We start from the raw sequence: 27,497 nt of genomic DNA, 5'->3' as shown, positions 1-27,497 counted from the left end.
GAAACAGGTTTGGAAATAAAGTAAGCACAGGGGACGAGGTTGGTATGATGGCTACTTAGCTGAAATTTTGACACGGTTAGTTTTTTAATTCCTGCTTCAGATTTATTGTATTTTGTTCCTTGAATTGGCAAAAATACATATTGTTTTGCAAATGACGTCCATTAACTTTAACAGAAAAGGTTCTTATATCACTGGGCATGGAAGTGGCTTCAACCACATGAACATAGGACCATCAGACCTATATGTAAAGTGCTGGCCAAAATTTCTAATTAAAACAATCGAGGAAACCATTCAGTATTACGTCTCGTTTTATGTTAAGAGTTCATCACAGATAACCTTTCACTTCATACTTGGAAAGAATTTGCATAAGTTGTTACATATTTTTACAGAATATAAACTGTTTTAAAAACAGTGCATCTTGTTTATACATGTTAATAAATTTGATAAAACAAATGAATATACCAGAACTCATCGTACTAAAGATTTTTATTACAATTACCGAGTACATAATATTGTCACAATATTGGAAACTGCAGCATATTATCCTCCCCCCCCCCTCCCTCGGCCTTTTTGAAAAGCACTTGTATTAATGTCAGTTTCAGAATTGCCATCTTTTATTTCCTTTTTTGGAAGACATTAAGAAATTGAAAAACAACGAAATCTTACAAACTTGACAGACAATGCTATGCATGATGTTCTACCGGACATTTTGTTTCGCAGGTTCCAATATTGCTGATCACGATTAAAACCAAAAATCTTCAATAACAAACTATGCATGGGTGCATATACGGGAATAATAATGAGGGAGAGCATTTGTAAACATCTGGGTTCAAACTGGTTAGTTGCCTGGATGCCAATAATGAGCCCGAGCCGAATACTGGCGATGAGGCCCTACACCAGTTTTAACGAAACGTTTAAAACTGCTCCACCACACACTATAACTCCCATCATGAATACCTTTTTGGTCAAAAGTTCATAAATGTCAAAAAAACTGACGAAGTTCCGACGATGTTTCGGTTCAACGTTTTACTCCATGTTCAGGCCACTTTTATGGTGCATGTCGCGTTCCGACGTGTAGTTTGCTAAACGTCTCATTCTCCTTATAAGGAGATCATATCAGTGGATTTGAAGCAGCAGGATGTAGCTGGCATGTGCGGTGCGCACAACACCCATGCGACATGGAACGCTGTTTTAAGCATCGGTCTTTAACGGCAGTATAAGACCACCCATGTGATGGGCTCTCAACCAATGGGAATGGCAAAACTGCCCCAGGTATTTATGAATATACATTTAAGAGATGTTACAGGTTACGTTCAACAATGCACAACTGTAATCTGCTAAACTAAAGCGTTTTTATCTCTATAATCCATTTTTAAACAATCTTCATGCACATTTTAAGTTCATGTTGATTACATTGAACAAAATCAGCTACTCTTTTTAACAGTGAAGCAAAAAAACCCCCCAAAAAACCACAATTTCAATATACAAGATAACTACGCACAAAAGTATACCATTAAACTCAACAACTGGATTAAAACCTTCAAGGTCTTCTATATTTTCTCTTTTGCAATCAATTGAGCCCTTTTTTTATACCACAGATTATATTTCTTGTGTCTGTACATATTTGTTAGTCGTGATGCTTGTAAACAATTTTCATAAGGTACTACAAATATTTATAGAATAAACAATTTGTTTTTACAGCAGTGATGTTTATACTGTTTATAACAGTTTCTTTTTTTCTTTTCGTTTTTTTTTTTTTGTTGGCCATGTTCCTATTGACCAGTTCAATTAAACCAGCTCCAGTTACTTATGAGATGTAAAACACAATGGAATGCGATCAACACCAATTTTTGGAAAGAATTTAAAAACTACAGATATTTATCTCTGCTTTTCAAAAAAGCACAGGTATACTATGTACACGTTATATAAACACCTGACATGCTTATGACATCCCTTCTTAGAATTTACATTGAATAAAATCTAGCTTCTCGTTAACGGTGAAGCCAAACAAAAGACGTAATTTCAATCACGAATCCTGTTTAAATACAGAATAACTGTGCACAAAGCCGTAACTCCTGTAAGTTTTGTCGCATTCAGCACGAATTTAATGTATCTAAACATATGTCGTTTTGTATTACGTTATCAAACATGCAAAATTTTGCATGAGATACGGCCTACTATCTTTGAAATGGGAGGCCGTACGGACTTCAGCGTTCGTTGGATGGAAACAGTTGCCTCCGTAATTCCAAAAATTGACCGTATCTCAAAAAGTCCAAAATTCAAATTACAGTTGGATGTGCAACATACAAGTCACCTTATGTACACAAAACGCCATCTTGGAATCGCTTTAAGGAACGACCGCTAAACAAGACAATCTATTTTTTGCTACAGCAGTGTTCTACCTAACTTAATTATTCCAAGACCTTTGCTATATCCAGGCGTCCGTTCTCCACCAGCCACGAATAGAGGGCGCCCACTTTGGCTTGGGTGGTGGTCTCCCAGACTTGTAAGACACTCTTGGCGCCCTTGCGTGGGTCAGGGTCGTTCTCCCAAAGTCGTATCTTGTTCTTGGTGACCGGCTGAAAGACGCTCTGGTGCTGCTTCCTCAGCCAATCGGCTAGATCCTTCCAGTTGCGCACACCTGGCATACACAGACATGATAAACGGCAATTCAAGGGTTCATACCAGGCTTGCATGGATGCTTTTTCAGTCGCTTAAAGGCACATCCGAACATTGGTACGATTATGAAACTACACATTAAAGGCAAAAACTTCAAGCTCAAATTGGAGAAAAAATTCCTTGCAACTTGTAGCAAGGCAGGAAGCATATCTCACTCTCTCTCTTTTAAAATGACCACATACAAAAAAGTGCCTTCCCTTTAATACGTTTACATGATTGAAACCACTCAGATTGGTAGAGAGTGAAATTCTTGTACCAATGGAGTGGACTGCATCAATGATCAAACATTGAAGTAAAACAACTAAGGAAAAAGTAGATGACGAATGGTGTTACCATCCATGCAACCTTCCATTCACCCACTTCTTTGATCCCGCAAACAAGTGTTATTCAAGTTGTTTATTGACTGTTGTTCCATTTGTTGCTTTGTGATTTCCTGATGTGAAAAGTTTTTCACTTCACTTGATGATTCCTACCAGGTCCCTGTTAAAACTTACACGTGACTAGTCGGCATTACTATTGGCACAGGTCTGATGCTGTGAACGTACCTGGAGCTTTACGCTTCATCAAATTCAAGGCTAGCGATCTATTCTCCTCTGCTGGAAAAAAATCTTTTCATGAGCCCCCACACTGTATACACAATTTTTCTATACAGCTCTATTGTTACAAGCGTGATTTGTGATGGGTTCATTGGCTCCATTCAGTAAACTGACGCACGAGATGTTTTGTGAAAGCATCCATGTGCGTAGGCGAAAATGAGACATACAATTGTGAAAAGGACTGGTAACCTTGCCGTTGGCCCGGAACAAAATAAAATGTCTCAGAGTTATTCAGGAATCGGAATGTATGCTTTGTCGGACTTGTCCCACAATTATTAAACTTCAACTGAGAAGGGACTTCAACTGTGAAATGAATCCGTCTGAAATGGTATCACTTGGAAGAAAACAATCATTAAAGGTGGTTTGAAAAAAGTGTGCCAACAGACACACTTCACAAATTTGTTATTTATTAAAACAAATTTGTTATTTATTAATTACTGCAAAATTGCGTTCCAGTGGGAATCTTCGTCACATATACTAACTGACTGAATGAAAAATCATGTTCCGAGTGCTGATTTAAGAAATGTACATTTATGAGAGTACGTGAACAAACGAAACAGTATCTTTGGAATCTGAAGTGCTAGCAACGGAATCCTCTTACCCCCCCCTCCCCCCCCCCAAAAAAAAGGGCATAGATTTCTCTCTGTTTCCCAAAATGTATAGAATCTAGTCAACTTAAAATTCAAGAAGTTAGTTGCCAGGACCCAAACTCTACAATAGCCCCAAAACACCCACCGTCAGTGTAGCTCAGCATCTCCTCAATGTCTTGAATCGTTGAGTAGGGCAAATTGCCAATCTTGGCATCATCTCCCGCAGCAGGGCCTGTGTCAAAGAGGAACAGAAAGCTGAAAGCCAACTTTGAAGATGAATGGACAAGATAAGTTTGCGGTAGCACCATGTGAATAAATCTCTTTTGTGAGTATGTGTGGTTCTGAAAAGAACCGGAGGGACTCAACGTTTCAAGCAGTATGCTCTGCCCGTCGTTGGGAGAAGAATGGAAAAAAACAAATCTGTGCTTAATAAATTGCTCTTTTAAGAATGAAGCCGAGCCGTTCCATTTTTTTTGCAGATACCAGAGGGCTAGCCTAGCGTCCTGCTTTAACCTTTCTCACTCACTGACTGGACTGGTGACTGATTGTAGACTGGTAAGGAGAATTGGGAAGTGCTATTGTATAGGAGCACCTCATAACACCAATGAATGAGTATTTCTTGAAGGTATCTCGTACGTCCTCTCTGCAGTTCTGGAGAAACTTCTGAAGTGCCCAGTGTTTGAGGAGAACCAGGCAGTGCTATTGTATAGGGGCACCCCATAATGCCAATGAATAGGCGGAACTGTTTATTTTTTATTCATGTTACCTATCACTCCTCCCTGGTTGACGTGTTTCTTGAAGATAGCTCGTACTTCTTTTCCCCAGTTCTGGAGAAACTTCCGAAGCGCCCAGCGTTTGTCCAACTCGCTGTCCGAGTTATTCTTCTTGTAATACGTAGAACTCCAGTCCTCCATGACAGTGTCAAGTCGGCCGTTTCCCTAATGCAGAAATAAATACAGTATATTGTATGTGCACAGTTAAATGCTCAGTAAGATGGGGGTGGGGCATCTTTTTTGTACAGTCCATATTGGGATTAGGCTGCCATTTGGGGCATATTGGGCTAATAGGGGTGCCAATGGGTGCATTGGGGGTGGGGTACATTTTTGTACAGTCAATGGGCGTATAGGTATTATTGGGCAGCCATTTTGGGCGTATTGGGTATATAGGACTGCCAACAGGTGTATTTGGGGAGGGGTACTAATTTTGTCCAGTCAGTGGGCGTATTGGGATTTGGCTGCCATTTAGTACAGTCAACGGGTGTATTGGGGGTAAGGTACCATTTTTGTACAGTCAATGGGTGCATTGTGGGTGGGGTACTGTTTTTGTACAGTCGACTGGCATGTCAGGCTGTTGATGATGTTTTCTCAGACACGGATATGCCTGTGACATTTTGCCCTGTGGATGTCCCATGGGTAGTCAGTCACAGACTGCTTCGTTGGTAGGTTCAACTTACCTCTTGCGATCGGTATCCGATCTTGAGGCACTGCCCTGGAGAAATTCTGGGGCCATTGTGCAGGTCTTGCTTAAGGGCGTCGAAGTCAGCCACAAATGGATCCAAGAACCTCTCCAGGTTACTTAAGAAATTCCCTGTGAAAAAACAACAAAACAAACAAACAAAACAAATGAACAAGCAACAGCTTTTTGACTTTTTTATTAGAGAGAACAGAAAACACACTCATTTTCTGGATTCAAACCCCAAACAAAATCACGATGACAATTTTAGCGCGGAACCAGCCTATTGCAAAATAGCAGCAACGTGCAATTTTTGCGGTGATGAGCTTAAATTTTCGCTAAATTCGAAAGTATCTCTGGACACTATCAATAAAGAGAGATACACTACTTTTCACAATTTGAAACCTATCATGACTCTGCAGTTGAAACGCTTGAAAGTTGCCTACGTGGAGACACTGGCAATTTTGCCTATTAGTTATGGTATGGAGATCAGTTTTTTGATAGACATGTTTTCAAATTTCATCTACGCACAATGCTGCAAAAATTGTATTTAAAAAGAAATAATGTCGCGCATGCGCAGAGCTGAGCTGCTTTGAATGGGAACTAGCAACCGGTCCTCATATTTTAAGGGGGGCGGAGACCAGTCTAGCATGGAGCCACGCAAACTCCGTCGTCAGACTCACTCGTGAGCTCAGGTGTAGACTCTCGCTTGGTTTCAACAGGGGAGCTCTCCGCAGGGAACTCCTTGCAGAAATCCCTGGCCAGCTGATGCAGCGACTTCGCACGGATGGCGGTCAGCAAGGTGGGGACTGTGGCTGATCTGGAGTGCGTCTTACGCCAGTGCAGCAAACACTGGTAGCGTTGCTCCACTACGTGTGGGTGGCCAAAACTTGCATTCCCGATCTCGACGTCCGTAAGTCCCAGCTTTCGCATCAACGGTTTCCAGTCAGCAAGGGTGAGATTTTCCGAGAGCCATTCCATCATTTCTGTACTGACGGGACACTCGGTCTGATTTATGGTAGAAATATAATTTAATGAAAAAGAAGCAAGGAAACGTAATAAATGGAAAATCATGTGGGATCCATCTTTTAAAAAAAAAGTCTAGTGTATACCAACATGAGTGGAATAGTAAGAATAATTTGACAGATGGAACGTTTTGCCTCATGGATTTCATCTGTCACCCAGTTTTTCATTGCACGAATTAGAAACATGCTTAGACAACACGTGAATGAAACATAAACTTCTATTCACAGTGGAATAAAAGTTCTTTTCATTTTGCAATGTGCCCGGGTCGTGGATTGGGACGAATAACTTAATGACTTGTCATCAACAACCTACCAATCAGATGACCCGGATTCATTCAGGCGTTGTATAAAATGTGCTGAAAAAAGTCATATGCAACAGAATTCGGTAATTTCTTTGCATGTTTTATTTGTCCCCAAAGCATTAATACTATTTCCTTTTTTAACAGCATGTGAAACTGGGCGAAGGTATTCAGTCTGAGAATGCACTTGGACCAGCAATCATGATAGTCGCTTACCACTTTTTCCTTGCTGGAGACTTGGACGAAGCTGTAACTTCCGCTCTCAAGCTTGTCAAAGGCGCCTTGTTGGGAGGCCATAGCTGCGGCTTTGGTCTCAGCCGAGACTGCCGCTCTTCCTGCCGGTACTTTGCCTCCTCCTGCAGCTGTTGTTTCTGTCTGCGGAACGTCGGATCCGGCCTGCAGTGCTGGCTTCACATGGGTGTTGGGCAAGTCGGTCATCTGGCCATCTGTTTCCACAAGATGCTCCGAGCAGACGGGCGAAGGGCAAGACTCGGGATGCTCACCTCCAATCCGGACACTTGCCATGCCTTTCTCAAGGCTCTCAACTCTGGAAAGCAGCGGCCCCGGTGCAGCATCGCCTCTGCCATCAGTCGACACGCCCATGCTTGACACACCCATGCTTGACACACCCATGCTTGACACGCCTGCTGCTGGACGCCGTTGAAGATCCTGCAGCATCTTCAACTCTCTGTCAAGCTTCTCTACACGATCACTGAGAGATTTCTTCTCCAACATGTCCAAGAACCACGTGGCTTTTTGACTTTTCAAGTCCAAATTTTCACTCTCAGCCGCTGCAAGTTGAGCTTTCAACTCCTTGATTTCTGCATCTTTGCTGGAAGCATAAACCGCGACTGCTTGCACAATGCTCTCTGATGTAGGGGTCGCCATTTCAGAGGATTCATTTGGATCTTTAGCAGGGTTGGTACTTGCCATAGTCAAACAATTGTACGAATCTGTAAAAGAGTATCATATAGGAATACGTAATAATCAATGTCAGCTCTTTTGACCTCAAAGAAAACTAATGAGAAGTTGCGCATTGACTGAACTTTTGTATTGTCCTTGTTGTCTTGTCCTGATTGTTTTATTCATTTGTGTGATTTTTGTTAATGTAAAGTTAGTCGTACTTCATTTCTTCATTTTTTACAACTGTTGGTCAGATTTGAATTATAATGTATGTTTTATCCAAACATTGTCTGTATAGTACCGCATGTGTAATTGATCTGGTATTATGATTTTAGGAATTTACTTTTAACCACTGTAATTTTATGAATATATCATTGTCCTAGGCCTGTGCATCCGCGGGTAGTAGAGGAATTGCTTCGGTCTGTATCCCGGACCAGCCGCATTGCTAACCTGCATGAATGGAGCCAAAGACAGAGCCGAAGCCGGGGTTAAAGAAAAAAAACCAAGAGGGCGTCCTCCAGCACAACGACAGGTCTCCGAATTGAATGGACAATTTCTCTTTTCTTCCCGAACGTAAGTGAACCTAACCACCACCAGTTTAATTTCAAATTCCCACAAAAGCCTGTTAGGGGCACATAAGACAGTTTCAGGACCTTTTTTTGTGGTGAAATCTGAAGATTTTGATTAAGGGTATGATGAGTGTTACTGATTTGATTAATAGTACACACAGTGATTAAGGGATGATCCTAAGACTCTAGCCAGACGATGTCAAAATGTTAAAAAAAAAAACGATTTGAAGAGTCTACTATATAATCGGACTAGTCTCCCTATGTCAGTTAAATTAGGCAGTGCTGTTTTTTCTTATGCGGTCAAAAAACCAATACCATATTTTTACCAGTATTAAGTACAGTGGGAGTATTCAACTGGATGCAGACCATATTAAGGTTAATGCTAGTCTGAGTAACTTGTCGCCTTTTTAACGTACATGCGCGGATGCGGGGAGGGCATGGAGTAAATTTTAATCAATAGAGGGCACATTATTGGAAGCCTGGATGCACGGATGCGGGGTGGGCATGAAGTAAATTTTAATCAATAGAGGGCGCTTTATTGGATGCCTGGATGCACATGTGAATGAATATGGAGCATGTCAGCTGGAGTTACTCAAGCTAAGTCAACCCCAGACAGGGCTCCGGAGTGCTCTGAAATGTGCAAAACTAAATACGGCCCACTTTACTCACAGTTTAGCCAAGAATTCCACTGGAGCAAAAAAATGTCCTCAGACTTCACCAACCAAGTTTGCAGACTGAATTCAATTTTTAAAGGAGACTTTTCTTCAATATTTTGCACATGAGAGGGAAGTCAAGTGATTTCAAAATGATTGACCTCTTCATTCAGTCTCAATAGTCTGGTGGCTTGACTATGGAGAAATGTGTAGTAAATTGAGACTAGTTCCCGCTTCATGCTTCTTTAATTCTTTTGGCATGGTTGATTGATGCAGTACTGAAGCTGTGTTGGACTGGTTGTTTGAATGTTGGACACTTCGCCCCATTTCCACGTCGCCCCATGTCACTTCGCCCCTAACCACTTCGCCCCATCCCCACTTCGCCCCATCCCCACTTCGCCCCATTCCCACTTCGCCCCATCCCCACTTCGCCCCATCCCCACTTCGCCCCATTCCCACCTCGCCCCATTCCCACTTCGCCCCATCCCCACTTCGCCCCATCCCCACTTCGCCCCAGCCGTTACATGTAAAAAAAAATCTCATCTATTTTTTTGGCTTAAAAAAAAAATTCAACAGATTTACTCATTGCTAACCAACGGAAAGAATTAGCCCATCACCAAATGAAACAATTCATAACCAACCTCTCAAGCTAGGCTCTCCCCTACCGACAAAAAAGCTTGAAGTAAAAGATCCAACTTTGTTCCCAACCCGGCTATACCAACCCGTCTCCCACTTATCTGAGAACGACAATACCTTTGACATCCTAATTTCATTCTTGGAGAGTGAACGGACTTGAACATTTTCCTCAAGGCAGTGAGTTCCTTCACTGACCCATGCCTACGGATTCTTTTGAATCCATCGGCTGATGATTTTATTCACAAGCCAATAGGAGAGGCGTCTCTGAATGGGATAGAGCCATCATTTCTCTCATCTGTGTCTCGAGCACCTCATCAGAGAGTTTGTATTTTTCCTAAGTTTCTAGAATTGGGAGCATTTATTATCTGGGGTCTTTTGCAGTTTATTTGGTCTGCACCCCAAGCCTTCACCTTTTTCATACTACATGGGGCGAAGTGGGGATGGGGCGAAGTGGGGATGGGGCGAAGCGGGGATGGGGCGAAGTGGGGATGGGGCGAAGCGGAGATGGGGCGATGTGGGGATGGGGCGAAGTGGGGATGGGGCGAAGTGGTTAGGGGCGAAGTGACATGGGGCGACGTGGAAATGGGGCGAAGCGTCCGACAACCGGTTGTTTTAGGTGCCGGTCTATTTTCTTGTTTTGCATGTTTTCAATACCTTCTCATAGTACACAGTATTGAACATGTTGAATGAGACTAGTCCCAAATTTTGGACTAAGTCAACCCCAAACCAAACAACCGAACAACATTGACCAAACAACATGAACATGACTGACATGACCTGATGACTGATGAACAACATTGACCAAAACCACACGAAAATACGAACCGATTTTCCTTCCTGGCTATGAACAGTTCTCTAGGGAAGATTGTCACATAATTTCGGTCGTAACCATGGTAACTGGTAAATGTATTACAAAGCTACGGAAAAGTTTAATGCTTCAAGCATTTCGTTCGCAACGTCCACAGCTTTCAGTCACACTCAATCAAGATTTTTTATGGAAGGGAATTCCCTAACTTCGACAGACAAGCGCCACCAACGTTGAAATCTATATTATCTTTGCACATGCCGTGTTGTACATGTAGCGTGAATATCCTATTCAATGAAATATGGACTCATTGTAATGGTAGTATTGCAAATGCGTAAGTACGATAATATGCTATTTTTAGGATCATTATGGGAGATTTACCTGTCACGTGCGAGGGATTAGCCTATAAATAGGGACAAGGAGTCGGATTTTCATATGACAATGTGTCAAAATTCAAGTCCTTTGACCGGCTGCCAAAACTCATGTCACAATGTCAATAGCGGCATTCTTGCATATTTACGTGCATAATCACAATACTATACTATTGAACTAGTTTTGCACGCGGGCGACTTCACACACAATATGGGGACGGGAATCAGGCTCTGCATGCCGGCTAGTAGGGCGGCAAGCGTGCCACGAGTATCAGGGCGAATTGAACACCACCAGGCACCAGCTGAATAAGTTTTGACGGCGTTTTGAGATTTCTGTAATTTTCTGTTCATTTGGGGGGGGGGGGGGGGGGGGCGTAAATCGTGCCAGTTCGGGTGACTGCAAACTAAACACGGCCGGGAAGGGGGGGGGGGGGGGGGGGGGGGGGCTCGAGTGACAACCATCCGGACCGTCAATAAATCAACATGCATTTATACCAATCCGTCTAATGAATTCAAAACAGTAAAAGAAAACTTTGCCGCGCCGCTTGCAAAACCGAGTCTTTACTTATTTGCCGGGATGGGTTGGACGGGCAAGGGCTGCTGCTTCAGAAAACTCAAGTTGTGGGCGGGGATAATAGTACCTAATAATATTAATTAATTACATGGGGCTCACGGATGTGTCCAACTTATGGCATAATTTTGGACCTTGTGAATGACCACAATACATACCCACTAACTGGGGCGCTAAAACTCCTTTTTTGACATTTGGGATTTTGGTTTGCGGTCGTACCATGTTTTATTTCTCCATGGTCGTACCACGACAGACCAAAATCCCAAATGTCAAAAAAGGAGTTCTAGCGCCCCAACAGTTAGTTGGTCTAGCCACAATAAATTTGGCAAGGAGGTAGGCCCTATATGCTTTTTTATGTCCAAGTTGTTAAAATTAAGTATAATTATGTAGAAACACTTGTGAAGAGTACCAGTTTTATCCAGCTAGGGAAGGGGATGGAGCCCCTCCCCCCCCCCCGCACGAAATAAAAAAAAAGAGTGTTTTCTTCAAACAAAACTACAAGTATCTAAAACCGGATATTTACAGGCTTCGTGGTTTGATTGACAGAGTAGTACGACTTACCCGTACCAGGAAAAACGGTTCGAGATGGAAGACCAATTATTTTCCAGCAAGACTCAGGGTATGTCAACTCGAAATGGACAACATTCAAGGAGGGGCGAAATTCAAGGGCGTATTTCACTTGTTGATCTCTCTTCACAGAGATAAGCGATTCCGAAGGAGCGGTCGGTGATGAGGCGAGCTGGATGCTAAGTCTTGGCCCGCCACCTAGCTCCATCTGACGATGTAACGTCGGACACGCATCCAAGAACACCTCCGACCAAGTTTTGGTAAGTGGTACTTCCATTAATTCGTTTTTACTCCAGATTTTTTCGAATTTGTGTATTTTTTCTGACACGTTGACCAGAAACGTCTTCGCATCTTTTCCATTCATGGTGCAAATAGTACCAAAAAAATGTTGCTCGATGATTTAATTTTGATCTTGATAACACCGAAATGCGATGATATACAACTGCGCACCGGCGACCCGTGAGTGACTCTATACTCGAACATGCTCGTTTACCGTGCGTGCGATTTATTCCCGATAATGATCAAACCAACGGCCGCCGGGTATGTTAGAAAACTGGCAGGCGCTAGGGGCCTTTACTGAGGATCTTTAGTATGTACCGCCGTGATTATATTATGCAAATGCATGATACTTTTCAATGCACTGTAATGTCAGATACACTTGGCTGTCCTATTTTAGACCAATAAAATTACAGTATCCTATAGACACACCTTCTGCTGATCTACAGCGCCGGGTAAAAACAAGCAAATTGCCGCCCACATTTTGTACCCACCCGTACTGCGCCATTCATAAAAACGAATCCCCGCCTCTTTTCGCTCAACGTACAATGTACATGTTTTTTTTTGTATTGTACATGTACAATGGCGGGGATTCGTCACAGTGCTTTTCCCGGCGCGGCGCGGTACGTGCTTCGCTCACTGTGTGTCAACCGGACGTTTTCTCAGGCATACTTGCTCTGTATAGGTAAAAAATTTTGATTGATTGAAAACGCATGTATATTTCGTCGTTGTGTGACGAATTGATTCTATTTTTACTCCAGACACCGCATACAAAAGCAAACGCAAATGTAACGCACCAGACTACTCCTAATTTGCATAAGGGAATAACAGTGTGAGGAGCCGATCTTAATTCACTGCGTGTTATGCATGACGGGACTTTTTCGGAAAAAAATGCGCAGCCCGTACAAAATGGCACTCAATCTTTACTAACAGGGGTGTGTGACTACAAATTTGTATCCTTGTGGAGACACACACACAATAGGGAACAAAACATTGTAAAGGTCTCCACAGGGCAATTTCTATAGATGAATAGGTCTCCACAAGGTTTTCACGAAATAGATATATGGGTTTTACTCAAAAACTAGGAATTTCCAAGGTGGGTTGATCCGTCGCAAATGAAAGAGTTTTAGAAAAGGGATATTAAGTCCAAATTTCAGCCAAGGAAACTAATTCTGGTTAAAATAAGAGCATTTTGAAACTTCACTTTCAAAATTGAACACTTTACTACACGAGAACAAAGGAATGTCTCCACAAGGATACAAATTTGAGAATGTGTGTGTAGGCTGTGTGATCTTGTTATACTTTACGACTGAGGACTTATTGATGGGACAGTAAGGTGTATTTCTTCTTTTTTTTTCGTTTAACGTGTGCACACCGACTTAATGTACGGTTTGGTTTATAAATGTTATGAACTATTGATTTGTATTTTGTGTATTGTCCAATTTTTTATGCAACACGGCCCCTTGAAAAACCACCTTGGTTGAATGGGTTATACACAAGTTTAAATAAATAAATGAATACGGGATTATCAATAACCGCTAGGACCCAAGCCAAGTCCTCGGAAAGTGTTCGTGTACAACCTTATGGGACGTGTTGAGAAAAAGTTACAGTAGAAACAACGGGAACAAAAGAAGGGAACAATATGAGGTCCTCATAAGTATAGGATAACACGACTGTGTGTATTTTTTTGGGGGGGGGGCTGAAAAATATTGTCTTATGATGATATTATTAACCCTTTCATGCACGCTCAAGCCATATATCGCGCATGCTTTGGTTATTACCTATAGAGCTAATTAAAATATAGCTCTATGTTATTACCACACTAATGACATGCCAGTTCTTGACCACAGGTTTTGGACGAGTTTTAGTAAACATCGCCCTCACAGGACAATGCTATGAAAGGCATCTCTTTACTTAACTTGTGGTGTGACGTAAAATACACCCAGGTCCATGGAAATGTATGTTTAAATAAATAAATTATTAACACAATTATGGCCTCTGAGGGGGATAACACTCTCTGGTGGTTTCACTAAATTAATAATGGCACAGACTTGTAAAATGAGTTTTATCGTTGGGTGCATGCAGTTAAAAAGTTAAAATGACGCTGAATTTAAAGGTATTTTTTTAATGCAAGCAATGAATATTAACCTTTTAAAAAAAATTTAAACACTCGCGGAAACGGGAGGCATTCCTCCCGTTTTTTAACGTGCCGTGGCGGTAACCTGACCGTGAGATTCATCAGAATTAGAATATTATGGGAATCAGATTAGCATTCTGTAAACCAGACTGCAATAATGAACTTCGGTCATAAAAACACCATCTATTTTTAGTTTCGTTCAAGTGTATAGGCTGAAAAAGAGGCACTCAGCCTCTAAACAAACAGGGCCTATGTGTTACCGTTTTGGCATGCAGCCTAACTTTTAATCTATTTTTTTTTAAATAAATATGAAAAAAAAAACATATTCCATGCAAAAACCGATGTGGGCGCGAAAATGATAACCTATAGTATTTAATTTTTTATGGGACCTTACTGCATGATGTTTCCCAAACGGCATATTTCGGACCCTGTGAATGGCCACAACATTTTTGGGGGCTACTACATGATTTGTGATACGTACATGTATGAACTTGTTGATTAAAATCTCGAGGTTACCCTAAAACCGAACAGACCTTTAGAATAGATCTCGATGGCATAAAGAGATCAACGGACTAAGAAGTCGCACGACTTTAATACCCGGCAAAACGTTTTGAGAGGGAAGACACATTTTCGAAGACTCACCGTTTGTCAACTCGAAGTGGACAACTCTCAAGGAGGGGCTAAACTGGAGAGCGCATTTCACTTGTTGATCTCTCGTCACAGAGATAATTGATTCCGAAGGAGCGGTCGGTGATGAGGCGAGCTGGATGCTAATTCGCGGCCCACTAGGACCCAGCTCTATCTGACGGTATAAGGTTGGGCACGCATCCGCTAATACCTCCGACCAAGTTTGGTTAAGCGATACTTTCATCAATTCGTTTTTCCTCCAGATTTTTTCGAATTAGTGCGTTTTGTCTGACACGTTGACCACCAGAAACATTTTTGTGTCTGTTCCATGTAATGAGTGCAAAAAAAGCGTTGCTCGATAGTTTTGCACTTGCAAGTGTATAATTCATATCGAAATAAATGGCATATGCAATTATCGCCGCGGCACAAATGGGGAAGTATGGTAAAACCCGACAGGTCACACAAATCAGGAAATGCTGGGGCGATCCATATTCATAATGGGGGCCGCGCGCGGCAAAACGTTTGAGTTATGATCCGTCTCGATTTAAACAAAATGTGCGTGGCCCCCCCCCCCCCATTATGAATATGGATCGCCCCAGCATTTCCTGGTTTGTGTGACCTGTCGGGTTTTTTTGTCTGGTGGTGACAAAAAACCCAAGTATGACGTCATTCGACGGAATGTTATGCTATGCTAAATTCCGCGTCCAGAAAGTCACTGCATTGTAATATTATTACAACGCAATGACTCTCTGGACTCGGAATACAAAAAATGTAGCATATCTGTTATTGGACAAAAGAACGAATTTTGCACGATGTGTCCCGGCCGCGGTGCGGGGAACCGTTGCTCTCTATTCAACCTTGGAGCTATATCTGAGAAATTTAGGAATTTCGTTACACAAGAAAAATAATAGAGATTGAAAAAAAAAAACAATTCACCGATGGACCGGATTCGGAGCGACCCCAGCTAAAACCGGTTTTGTGCGTATACACGGTAAACACTAATACAGTCATGTGAAGCAAAAGAGACTACTTTACCCTGTGGGTTTTAGGAACAAAAGTACACTCTTAAACAAAATTAATTGATTATGATCGACCAATATCAGAAGGTTTTAACCAATTTTATTGGGCAATAATTATGTGTCCAGCCGACTTTTTGGTCAAAATGATTAAGAGACCTTTAGTAGCTTTTTACCAAAGTATTTAAAACCGAAAATTACAGGCTTCGTGGTTTGACTGACAGAGTAGTACGACTTACCCGTACCAGGAAAAACGGTTCGAGATGGAAGACCAATTATTTTCCAGCAAGACTCAGGGTATGTCAACTCGAAATGGACAACATTCAAGGAGGGGCGAAATTCAAGGGCGTATTTCACTTGTTGATCTCTCTTCAGAGAGATAAGCGATTTTGAAGGAGTGCTCAGTGATGAGGCGAGCTTAATTGATGCTAAGTCTTGGCCCGCCACCTAGCTCCATCTGACGGTATAAGGTCGGACTGGCATCCAAGAACACCTCCGACCAACTTTTGGTAAGTGGTACTTCCATTAATTCGTTTTTCCTCCCGATTTTTTCGAATTTGTGTATTTTCTCTGACACGTTGACCAGGAACGTCTTTGCATCTTTTCCATCCCTGGTGCAATTGGTACAAAAAAAAATCGTTGCTCGATAAATTAATGTTGATCTTGGAAACGTTAAATACCACTAGAATGCAATGCTATACAACTGCGCAGTGCGCTCTACAATCGGGCGATCCGCGAGTGACTCAAGTCTCAACCTCGGTTCAGTTCGGTCCCTTTGAGAGCCCTGTAACGGGAATCTACTGTGTATTGTATACCACGTAGCTTAGCCTATCACGTTACATGATGTGGGGAAAGCCCCGCGCGCTGAGCTCGCTGTTGATTGGTGCGCACGCACGTGCACGGGGCGACCGCCGATACGGCAGGCAGGGCGCCGGGCCATTACTACACTCCGTGGAACTTGACTTTTGTGGGCTAAAGTAAACCATGGAGCTATAGCTCCAATGAGTAAACAAACAAGGGAACACACTACCAAGAAAAAAAGGGGGCATCTAATTTTCGATTGAAATGATTTTTTTTTTTAATTTAAACACTCGCGGAAACGGAAGGCATTCCTCCTGTTTTTTAACGTGCCGTGGCGGTAACCTGACCGTGAGATTCATCAGAATTAGAATATTATGGGAATCAGACTAGCATGCTGTAAACCAGACTGCAATAATGAACTTCGGTCATAAAAACACCATCTATTTTTAGTTTCGTTCAAGTGTATAGGCTGAAAAAGAGGCAATCAGCCTCTAAACAAACAGGGCCTATGGGTTACCGTTTTGGCATGCAGCCTTACTTTTAATCTATTTTTTTTTTTTTTTAAATATGAAAAAAAAAAAACCCCATATTCCATGCAAAAACCGATGTGGGCGCGGAAATGATAGCCTATAGTATTTAATTTTTTTTATGGGACCTTACTGCATGGTGTTTCCTAAACGGCATATTTCGGACCTTGTGAATGGCCACAATATTTTGGGGGGCTACTACATGATTTGTTATACGTACATGTATGAACTTGTTGATTAAAATCTGGAGGTTACCCTAAAACCGAACAGACCTTTAGAATAGATCTCGATGGCATAAAGAGATCAACGGACTAAGAAGTAGCACGACTTTAATACCCGGCAAAACGTTTTAAGAGGGAAGACAAATTTTCGAAGACTCACCGTTTGTCAACTCGAAGTGGACAATCCTCAAGGAGGGGCTAAACTGGAGAGCGCATTTCACTTGTTGATCTCTCGTCACAGAGATAATTGATTCCGAAGGAGCGGTCGGTGATGAGGCGAGCTGTATCCTAATTCGCGGCCCACTAGGACCCAGCTCCATCTGACGGTATAAGGTCGGACACGCATCCGCTAATACCTCCGACCAAGATTGATTAGGCGATATTTTCATCAATTCATTTTTCCTCCAGATTTTTTCGGATTCGCGTGTTTTCTCCAACACGTTGACCACAAACATTTTTGTGTCTGTTCCATCCATGATGACGAGTACCGAAAAACAAACATTGCTCGATCATGAGTTTTAATATCGGATTGAATGGCCTATTATATTTACCGCCACCGCAAGTTATAGAAGTTAACAACATTAGTTTTGGCGGGAAACATCTTTGGACTGATCCATTCCCAGAATTCCAGTATAGGAGCCATGCGAGTTTTTGATCGGAGCACGAGCACGATTGTGCAATGGGCATATTTTGTGACGCAGCAAGTCAAACAGCAGCGTGAATTTTAGAAAAGAAAAAGGCGGGACAATTCTGGGAGTGATCCATTTCCATTATAGGGGCCGTGCGAGTTTTTATCGGAGCACGAGCACGATTTTGCAATGGACGACGCATTTTATTGTAAAGTATAGGTAGAGCCAATTGAGAAAAGAGAAGGCGGGGAAAACCCGGGAGTGGTCCATTTCCATATTAATGTCAATTTAATGTTAACCCAAAGGATTTTTGTTGCTGTGCCATCATTAATCATATACGTGTCTTTGTTGGATACATGCATGTACATGTACATAATTATAAACGTGATTTTTTGTGTACATAATATTAGTAATAGGAAATAAATACATATACAAAGAATTGACCAATCAATCAATCAATCTTAACTTATTAACCACCTAACAATACAGAACAATATGCAGTTTTTCGTTCCGCATGCCTATCACATACCTGTACTGGTTTTTTTTTTTTTAGCTTATTGCGAAACCGTGAACAGCCTTTTCACGGTCACTCATCCTAAGGGAATTCCCGGGTATGGCGAGATAGCTATTCATGTTATACGCGGTACAATTCTAGAGAGCGCCACCAACGTTGAAATCTATCTCATTCACTGTCAGGTTGCCGCGGCGTGCACTTCGTACGCGTAGTCTAGTTCTCTATGGGATTTATACATGATTGTCATGTACAATGTACATTAGTGCATGTATCGGGCCAATGAGTGGCGCTAGCAGCCGAGCCAGACGGCCGGTGTGGACGGTAATTCTGTCCCCCGGTAAAAGTGTCCGGGGGACAGAATTACCTAATATATTTTCATTGGGTTAGCCAAAGCGAGAATTTACATTTGAATGGAATCAGCGGAGTGTGACATTAAGGTGTGGTTGAACAGGCGTGTTCAAGTCACTGACCGAATTCACCAGCAAGCAGTACGGACGTCAAATTTGTGTGTGTTCTTTTTCGTGCCTAAATCGATAGAGCAACCATGTCCTTAAATGAACAATCTTCTTCTGCACAAGAAGTACCTGTCTCCCTGAAACTTGTCGGAGATACCATCAAAGCAGCATTGGGAGATTTCAAGGGGTATTTGGATACCTCGCTCGCCTCATTCAAAAAAGACAGCGAGCGTAAGCAACAGACGACGTCGGAACAAGTACAACAGCTGAAGCGAGCTTCGGAGCTGAGTTTCCGGTTCAAAGGAAACAAAACCCAATATGATTTCAATGCAGGTATTGTAGAGAAATTAGGAAGGGCAGAAAATTGTCTCAAAGAAGACGACGGTGGGTCAGCAAAATCCCTGGTGACAGAGGTCATTGCAGATGTAAAAAAGCGAAACAAGCTGATAAGACTAGCCGATAAATCTGACGCAGGTTAGTGGATGAACAGAGTATTGTCATTCAAATGCTTTGTAATTAGCTCAGCCTTTTTCCTTTGTACTTGCCAAGCTTGGAATACCTGAACTGATGATGAGTTTAAACTTAGCTTATTATTCAGCAAATACAAGTAGTAGGAATTGTTTTTATAAAGCAATGCCTATAGAGGCATACTGCGAATTCTGTAAGATGTATTCAAGAGAGCCTAATGGGCTTTCGGTGACATTCTTTACGAAACAATTAGCATAAAACGTGAATTGCATTGACAGATTAGCCACTAAAGATTCACCGATACGTAAAGTACATTTCTTTAACCTATATCGCTATACCCTTCTTACAGGCTGGACAGCTGTAGATGAATACCTCAGTGACGAGCTCGCTAGTAACTCCGAGGATGACAAAAGAATCAGACAAGCTCAAGCAAGGGCGGTACGAAAAAAGCGCCTTCAGAAAAGCAGTCAGCTTGCGAACAAGCGTCAACGTCAAAATGCTACATTGGAGCAGTTTTCTCCTTCTACTTCTGGCACTGGGCTTTTTCGAAGTTTTCAGCCAAACCGTAGATTCATGCCTGGGGCTACCTCTGCTTGGAGCGCAGGACCAAAGCCAACGGACTTGTGCTTTGCCTGCGGGAAACCAGGCCATTGGAGACGCAACTGTGGACAGCAAAGGCAGGCAATGGTGGGAGGAAAAGAACCAGCAGGGGGTAGTACAACTCAGCCCCGACAGTGGTGAATCAGACGACTCACATAGTGTAGCAGAAAATGTAAATACAGAAACAGGGTATGATATCGACTTTTTTCTTGCAAACTATTATGAATATGAACAGGGCAATGATGAGCCATTGGTCAAAGGCAGATTGAAAGCGGCTGTAGAATTTTGGAGAGGAATAGACGCAAATCCAACAATCATAGATATTATTTCTAATGGATATAAATTGCCTTTCATTAACACGCCTAATCCCAGAAATTTCAAAAACAACAAGTCGGCACTAGAAAATAGCAGTTTTGTTTCTGAAGCGATATCAGATCTTTTGAGTAAAGGATTGGTTGCCGAGTGTGACAAACTACCACATGTAGTTAATCCATTGACTGTAGCTACCCAAAGTTCGGGAAAGAAAAGATTAATTTTAGACCTTCGTTATGTGAATCAATTTCTTTGGAAGGATAAGATTACTTTTGAAGACTGGAAAGTAGCAGAGTCATATTTCCAGAAAGGTGATTTTTTATATTCTTTTGACCTTAAGTCAGGTTATCATCATATTGAGATTTTTCCTGAGCATTGCAAGTTCCTTAGTTTTGCTTGGACCACAGAAGGGGTCACCAAGTACTATTCTTTTTTAGTTTTGCCATTTGGTTTATCCACAGCCCCATATATTTTTACAAAGTGCTTAAGACCACTAGTAAAACACTGGCGTACTCAAGGATACTTTGTAGTTTTGTACCTCGATGATGGTTGGGGCAGAGCGGGCACCGAGGAAACTGCCAACTTGATTGCTTCAAGGGTAAAGTCTGACCTTTTGTCGGCGGGACTAGTGCCGAATGTTCAGAAGTCACAATGGGTAGCTACGCAAAGTTTGACTTGGTTAGGTTTGGTATGGGATTCAAAAGACTTTTCAATTAGAGCCTCTGACAGAAGAATTGAAGATATTGTTAGCTGTATCAATGGCATTCAGATCAAGCTTCCCTATACCTCAGCTCGGAAGCTGGCCTCAATTACCGGTAAAATTATATCTCTTGGTCCGGTAGTGGGGAAGGTCTCTCAATTGAAAACAAGGTTTCTGTACATGGAAATTATACGGAGAGTTCACTGGGACTATGAATATAAACTTGCTAGAGACTGCAGAGTCATTGAGGAATTAGTGTTCTGGAACTCAGAAGTTCAAACCTTGAACAAACGGTATTTATATGAATATTCTCTTCCCAAATGTTTTGTATATACAGATGCGAGCCAAGTGGGCTGTGGTGCATGGACAGTCGGATGTGGAGGGGAGTTGGTCCTGCAAAGGAATTGGTCGAGCGCTGAAGAAACCAAAAGTTCCACGTGGAGGGAATTACAGGCGGTTTCCCTCGCTTTGCAAGCATTTGCGAAGAGTTTAGAGGGTAAAGTAGTGAAGGTTTGTACTGATAACAAAGGCGTTGTCTCGGTAGTCAGCAAAGGCAGTATGGTAGAAGAGTTACTTGTACTCAGTCTGGATATATTCCAATTCTGTAGAAAGCATGGTATTCAACTGGAGGTACAGTGGATACCCAGAGAGCTCAATCAAAGAGCTGATGAGATTAGTAGGGAGATAGATTGGGATGATTGGGGTGTATCATACATATTCTTTCAATTCATTGATAAAATATGGGGACCTCATACAGTTGATCGTTTTGCAGATGAAACCAATGCAAAATTGCCTACATTCAATTCCAAATACTCATCCCCTGGCACAAGCCAAGTAGACGCCTTTTCGTGCAATTGGCAAGGAGAAAATAATTGGTTAGTCCCCCCTATAAACTTGGTGGCGGACGTCCTAAGACACTTGAAGTTGTGCAAAGCAGAGGGCACTTTGGTTATTCCCTGCTGGCATTCAGCCCCTTTTTGGCCGTTGCTCTTTTCCCATCAAAGTTCGTTTCGAAGTTTGGTCAAGCATACCATGCATTTTTCTGATTCGTCAGATATATTCGTCCAAGGTCGGAATCACAAGTCTTTGTTTGGATCACCTTTATTCAAGTCCGAAGTCCTTTGTGTCAGACTGAAGTTTTCATTATGATGAGGAATAAGCCGCATGGCAAGGTAGCCGCATGGCAAGGTAGCCGCATGGCAAGGTAGCCGCATGGCAAGGTAGCCGCAAGGCAAGGTAGCCGCATGGCAAGAAAAGAATTGCCGAATGGCACGTATATAAAAGAATAAATATTAAATATAAATTACTTTATTAATTACCTATTTCTCTGCAGAAAATATAAAGACGATGAGTACTCTTCAACGTTGGCCATGATTCTTGACGCATCAAGAGCCCCCAGCACCACTAAAAAATACAACGCTGCTTTTGCCGCATGGCAACAATGGTGTAAGGTGGAGAAGATCAATCCGTTACCAGCCAATGCCAATGACGTGTGTCGTTATTTTATACATCTCTTCAATATTGGTGCTCCATTCTCGAGAATCGAATCAGTTTTCTATGGCCTAAAATGGCGTCATGATTGTTTTGCGGACTGTAAAGAAAACCCATGTGACAGTAAATTTTTACATAATGTATTGCAGGGATTAAAAAGAAGATTAGCTAAACCTGTTGAGAAGAAAGAACCCATTACACCAGAAATATTAAAGGCTGTCATAGACAAGTACGCAGTTCTGAACAGTCTGTTAGATATTCGATTATGTACTATGTTGCTTATTTCATATGCAGGTTTCTTGCGTCATAGTGAACTTATCAACATCAGAAGATGTGATCTCCAATTACATTCCTCATATGTTAATATCTTCATAGTTAAAAGTAAAACTGACATTTTTAGACAAGGAGCCTGGGTGATCATTTCAGCAACAAATACATCTACGTGTCCAGTCAGAATGTTAAACAGATACCTAATCCTTGCAGATCTTGTAGATGAAGATTCAGATGAAAGTTTCCTTTTTCGACCAGCTAATTATATTCGAACAGAGAACAAGTACAAACTAAGATCAGGGCAATTATCATATTCAAGATGCCTTGATATATTTAAAAGCGCCTTGTCTTCGGTAGGAGTCAACCCCAAGCGTTTTGGACTGCATAGTCTTAGAGCTGGGGGAGCAACGGCTGCGGCTCGTATTGGTGTGCCGGACAGGCTTTTTAAGAAACACGGACGTTGGCGTTCGGAGACGGCAAAGGATGGCTACGTCCACGAGTCGTTGGAAGACAGACTTTCTGTATCCAAAATGCTGGGTTTATAGATAGTTTATCAGCTGTATGTTGGTTCAGTAAGTTGTAATATGGGCATTTCAATCCCTGGATGTGTTAAAAAGTGGAAATAAAACTTGATGTTTCCTGATTATGATTGTATTAAAAAACCCTTATTTCCCGCTCTTTAATTCCTGAGTATGATAATGTGGAATAAATAATATGGGCAATGCTTGCCATCGAAGTTCGGTGTTTCCCAAATGGATTGCATTATTTGTTGTTGTTAACCTATTTTCTTGCAGGTTGGGTAATACAGGGTGGGAAAATACGAGGGTAGGCGGCATTGAAAATAATTTATTCGCGATTGAGGGGCGAATTAGAGAATAAATATATTTTCATTGGGTTAGCCAAAGCGAGAATTTACATTTGAATGGAATCAGCGGAGTGTGACATTAAGGTGTGGTTGAACAGGCGTGTTCAAGTCACTGACCGAATTCACCAGCAAGCAGTACGGACGTCAAATTTTCATGAAAATGTGTTAATGATTGATATTGAAATTGAATGCCTCTAATCAAGCCACTTGTTATCCAGCTTCATTATATTGACAGATACAGTAGAAGTAGAATGCCGTTAGCAGACGATTCCCTATCTTGGCTGTCAACTTTCATCCTACAAGCACAGAGACGGAAACTCAAGACCTTGAGTTCGGATACTTCTGTCTCGACGCAGCTTAAACTGTCCCCAAGATAGCGACGCATCCTGAGCCGTGTCCGCGCAATGCTTGCCATCGAAGTTCGGTGTTTCCCAAATGGATTGCATTATTTGTTGTTGTTAACCTATTTTCTTGCAGGTTGGGTAATACAGGGTGGGAAAATACGAGGGTAGGCGGCATTGAAAATAATTTATTCGCGATTGAGGGGCGAATTAGAGAATAAGGTAAAAGTGTCCCCCCTGTCCCGTTAATTGTGTCCCCCTTCAGGTAATTCTGTCCCCTCCAGTTAATTCTGTCCCCCCTGGTTTTGCACGCATAAGTTGCTATATTGATGTTATTATAATAAATTCAGCGCACAGGTATACATTTTTAGATTTTTCCACCCTTCATCAATAATTATCAAAATGAAATTAACGTTTAGATGTTAATCAACCGATCTATGTTTCTGCAAGAAGGCACGCGTAGTAATACTCAACCTATCGCTAGCGCGCACGCGCATCAGCCACCGATACGCGTGTGACTGTCATGGCGGACTTCAATGAGGAGAATTGGCAAAATTATACGCGTCACGGGTCACCGCGCCGCAGGCCTGCTGCTGGTGCAATGTTGTACCCGTCCCCGGCCGCGGCCCTGGCGCCCTCCGTAGGTGCGGTACACTTGCGCGCACGCCCACCATGCAAATCGTTCGCTCCCGAAGTCGTCATCAAAACGGGAGTTGTGCTTTGACGTATAAAGCACCATTCCCGAATTTAGCAAGGCGCCGCGCAAAAACAGTTAATAACTTCACTAATATACAGTCTGGGTGCTAGACTTGTGACGTTGCACGGGGGACACATTTACCAGGGGGGACACATTTAACGTCGTGCAGGGGGACACATTTACCTAGAGGGGGACAGGTTTACCTAGGTAAAAGTGTCCCCCGGACAGATTTACCGGGTCACGACCCGGTAGATCTGTCCGGGGGACACATTTACCAGGGGGGACAGAATTACCTGCCACACCGGCCACTGAAGCTGTATTGTCAACAACAACAAATGATTAAAAAAATACACATTCCGTTGTGCACGCCATGAGTCGCAGCTAATATTACGATATTTACTCTAACTTAAAATATGCTGTTTTTTGCCACCCACCCCCAAAAAGTATTGGAGTTAAGCGGCTAAGATCTCAAGATTTTTGTGGCTAAGATTTCAAATTCACAAAAATGATTCTATTTCCAACTCCCTCTATTCTATCCACATTTTTCTCAAAAATGTGAAGAAGCAGTGGCGCACCCAAGATTTTGCTTGGGGGGCTAATTTTTTTTTTTTTTCGGCCGCAGACAATTTTTTTTTTTTTGGGTGGGGGGGGGCGTTTTTGACGTTGTCGTGGGACTAAAAAAAATTTAACAAAATGCTTTTAAAAATATATATAGTGACAACTTCTTGGGGGGGGGGGGAGGGCCTCAAGCCCCCTGAGGGCCCCCCTTGGGTGCGCCACTGTGAAGAAGTATAGAGTGCAGCAAAACATTATGTATACTCCGACATGCATGAGTTTTCAACCCAGTAGGCCTACATGTCGCAAAAAGGCAAACATTCGAACTTTAAACTTATTTTTTTTTTCTTTCAGGGTTGATGTTGTCTGCCTGTAAAGGCCTTGTTTATACGCAATCCAATTCTACCCTTTTCACTCGTTTTGTCAGTATAGCTAACTGCGATATGAATTCATAGGCCTACAGCCACTAAAATCAATAGCTCCATTAGTATGGACACTTCTGTACCGCATTCAATCAACCGAATTAACCTTTAGACACGCACTATGAAAATCCAGAATTGAATCTAGTACGACAATGCAGTCAAGAGTTAAATAACCAGCCAATAGAAATGTGTGAAATCGCAACGGCCCATGACGTCAATGACCTAATATGGAACATACGGGCGTAGACCATTATGATTGACGCGCATCATTTATCAGCGCATAATACCGCGATCACTTCGTACGGCATGTAATGAGAATTTAATAATAACATGCACAAGCACTGTTGTGCAATATGCTTGGTGTGTCTGATTGTTATTAAATTCTTACAACCTGGCTCACTTACTAAGTATGCAGCAGTGTTCATGATACCATATAATTGATGTACCCTACACGGCAACCTCGTCCCCAGTGCTTACTTTATTTCCAACCGCGTTTCCAATAGTAAACCCTGGATAGGAAACTTTCTTCCTGTATCCTGATTGGATACCGCAATTGGCTAGTAATGGATTTTTATCGTGTACTTGGTGCTATTATTCACAACGTGCAGTGCGTGTTTTCGCGATCATTCGTCCACGCCTTCTCGAAAATACTAATTTCCTTTCCAATTTGCTCATATTAATATGAAATATGATACTGCATGTTGTCTCGATAAGATCGTAACAGTTTGATTTCAAAAATCGTGTTTTCGTAACTCACACCGTGCTCGCGCGCTACGAATTGACTCTGTTTTCACCCCAGACACCGCATACAAAAGCAAACGCTAATGTGTAACACATATCCAGGCACCAGACTGTTCCTCATTTGCATATACGTTCAAAAATCTTGCACATACAAAATACCAGGGTGAGAGAGCTGGTAGTGGTGGGCGCGTACTGCTCGACACCCTGGGGACGAGGTTGCCCTAGGCCTAACGTGGCGCAGCCCCCAAAGTGGCTAACTTTGATTTTTCGCCTGTACCGCCTAGCTAGAGCAAACGTTTTAACTGAAATTTCACAGAAGTGAAATTTCATCAAGTTCTAAACACTTCCGTTCATAAATCGCGAGTTTATTTACCCATTACAAAGTTAAAAGAAACATTTATTTTGGCGTGATTTTCCGATTTTATTTTCAAGTGCAAAGTGAACCCTTTGAAAATGCCCCGAAAAATAAGAAAATAATTTTCTGACAAACATCTGGATGGGTTGTAATTAGAGATAGTAAATACTTTATTTATTATCAAGTTTACAGAAATTCTTAAATGTTAATTTGGAATTTTCCGAGATTTATTTAAGTGCGCCACGTTAGGGAACACTCCGCCAATTTGTGCCCAATTTCCGGACGCCACCGTTTTTGAATTTCGGATTAAATTTTATGAAACCGAAATTGTTCACAGAGGTTAAATAGCAAGCATTAATAAGGTAAAAGTACTCGTATTTTACTGCATGAATTTAAGGTTTTTCAACAAAGAGGTTTGGCAACACTACACGAGGAAAGTCGGGTAAGCTTCGAAGTGCGCCACGTTAGGGAACACGACTATTATACTTTATAGTGACTGAATTTTTACAAACTAATAGGTTTAAACTAATTGCAAGGTGGTACTCGAATTTTTATCACATCAAGGTGGTCGAGTTAAAAAAAAAAAATTGGTATTTTTTAGCGAGCTATACTGCCGGGGGGGGGGATTAAGAGGGGAAACTACCCCCTCCCTCTTTTCCCGACGTGTTGCCAATTTTTGCTTCATATTAAAAAGATATTTATCTGTAAATCAAATAAAACTGGAATATTTCTCGAGCCGACTCTGTGACCATGCTGTGATA

The 27,497-nt window shown here is 41.9% G+C and overlaps 3 protein-coding genes and 1 long non-coding RNA gene across 7 annotated transcripts in view; 3 read left to right on the top strand and 1 right to left on the bottom strand.

Moving 5' to 3' along the window:
• Positions 1-80: 80 nt before the first annotated feature.
• Positions 81-10,444, bottom strand: LOC119719493. Its single transcript, XM_038188973.1, has 7 exons — positions 10,228-10,444; positions 6,858-7,594; positions 6,001-6,325; positions 5,319-5,452; positions 4,632-4,803; positions 4,011-4,097; positions 81-2,641 (listed from the first exon to the last, which is right to left on the bottom strand). The coding sequence occupies exons 2-7, from the start codon at positions 7,572-7,574 to the stop codon at positions 2,412-2,414; spliced, it is 1,665 nt and encodes a 554-aa protein (XP_038044901.1). The 5' UTR covers positions 7,575-7,594; positions 10,228-10,444; the 3' UTR covers positions 81-2,411.
• Positions 10,445-11,860: 1,416 nt separating this feature from the next.
• Positions 11,861-27,497, top strand: part of LOC119719492 — a 24,798-nt gene continuing 9,161 nt past the window's right edge. The window contains exons 1-2 of one of the 2 annotated variants that reach the window (XR_005269948.1): positions 11,861-11,976; positions 16,148-16,281. This is a non-coding gene — a long non-coding RNA (uncharacterized LOC119719492). The remainder of the gene's footprint in view (positions 11,977-16,147; positions 16,282-27,497) is intronic. The other variant, XR_005269949.1, reaches the window with a different exon arrangement.
• LOC119719491 lies at positions 18,841-23,496 on the top strand. Of its 2 annotated transcripts, none has more exons than XM_038188972.1 (3): positions 18,841-19,393; positions 19,737-20,159; positions 21,337-23,496. In XM_038188972.1, exons 1-2 carry the CDS (start codon positions 19,009-19,011, stop codon positions 20,126-20,128), a joined length of 777 nt encoding a protein of 258 aa, XP_038044900.1. In that variant the 5' UTR covers positions 18,841-19,008; the 3' UTR covers positions 20,129-20,159; positions 21,337-23,496. The 2 variants fall into 2 exon arrangements, with proteins under 2 accessions (XP_038044900.1, XP_038044898.1); XM_038188970.1 differs by having other exon boundaries at positions 19,737-20,176.
• Positions 21,338-23,499, top strand: LOC119719490. 2 transcript variants are annotated; one of them, XM_038188969.1, is made up of 2 exons: positions 21,338-21,509; positions 22,333-23,499. In XM_038188969.1, exon 2 carries the CDS (start codon positions 22,370-22,372, stop codon positions 23,303-23,305), a length of 936 nt encoding a protein of 311 aa, XP_038044897.1. In that variant the 5' UTR covers positions 21,338-21,509; positions 22,333-22,369; the 3' UTR covers positions 23,306-23,499. The 2 variants fall into 2 exon arrangements, with proteins under 2 accessions (XP_038044897.1, XP_038044896.1); XM_038188968.1 differs by having other exon boundaries at positions 21,338-22,171; positions 22,236-23,499.

The sequence above is a fragment of the Patiria miniata genome, unplaced genomic scaffold, assembly GCF_015706575.1.
Source record: "Patiria miniata isolate m_02_andy unplaced genomic scaffold, ASM1570657v1 HiC_scaffold_8, whole genome shotgun sequence".
Taxonomy (NCBI): Eukaryota; Metazoa; Echinodermata; class Asteroidea; order Valvatida; family Asterinidae; genus Patiria; species Patiria miniata.
The sequence above is the reverse complement of the archived record's forward strand: the minus strand, read 5'-3'. Positions and strand labels throughout refer to the sequence as shown.

Excerpts from the sequence above, each read along its gene's own strand:
- LOC119719491 (XM_038188972.1), top strand. The coding sequence starts at position 19,009 with ATGTCCTTAAATGAACAATCTTCTTCTGCACAAGAAGTACCTGTCTCC. Across the intron at positions 19,394-19,736 it reads AGCCGATAAATCTGACGCAG|GCTGGACAGCTGTAGATGAA; the intron begins GTTAGTGGATGA and ends CCCTTCTTACAG.
- LOC119719490 (XM_038188969.1), top strand. The coding sequence starts at position 22,370 with ATGATTCTTGACGCATCAAGAGCCCCCAGCACCACTAAAAAATACAAC.
- LOC119719493 (XM_038188973.1), bottom strand. The coding sequence starts at position 7,574 with ATGGCAAGTACCAACCCTGCTAAAGATCCAAATGAATCCTCTGAAATG. Across the intron at positions 6,326-6,857 it reads TCTCCAGCAAGGAAAAAGTG|ACCGAGTGTCCCGTCAGTAC; the intron begins GTAAGCGACTAT and ends ACCATAAATCAG. Across the intron at positions 5,453-6,000 it reads GTCTACACCTGAGCTCACGA|GGAATTTCTTAAGTAACCTG; the intron begins GTGAGTCTGACG and ends GTTTTTTCACAG.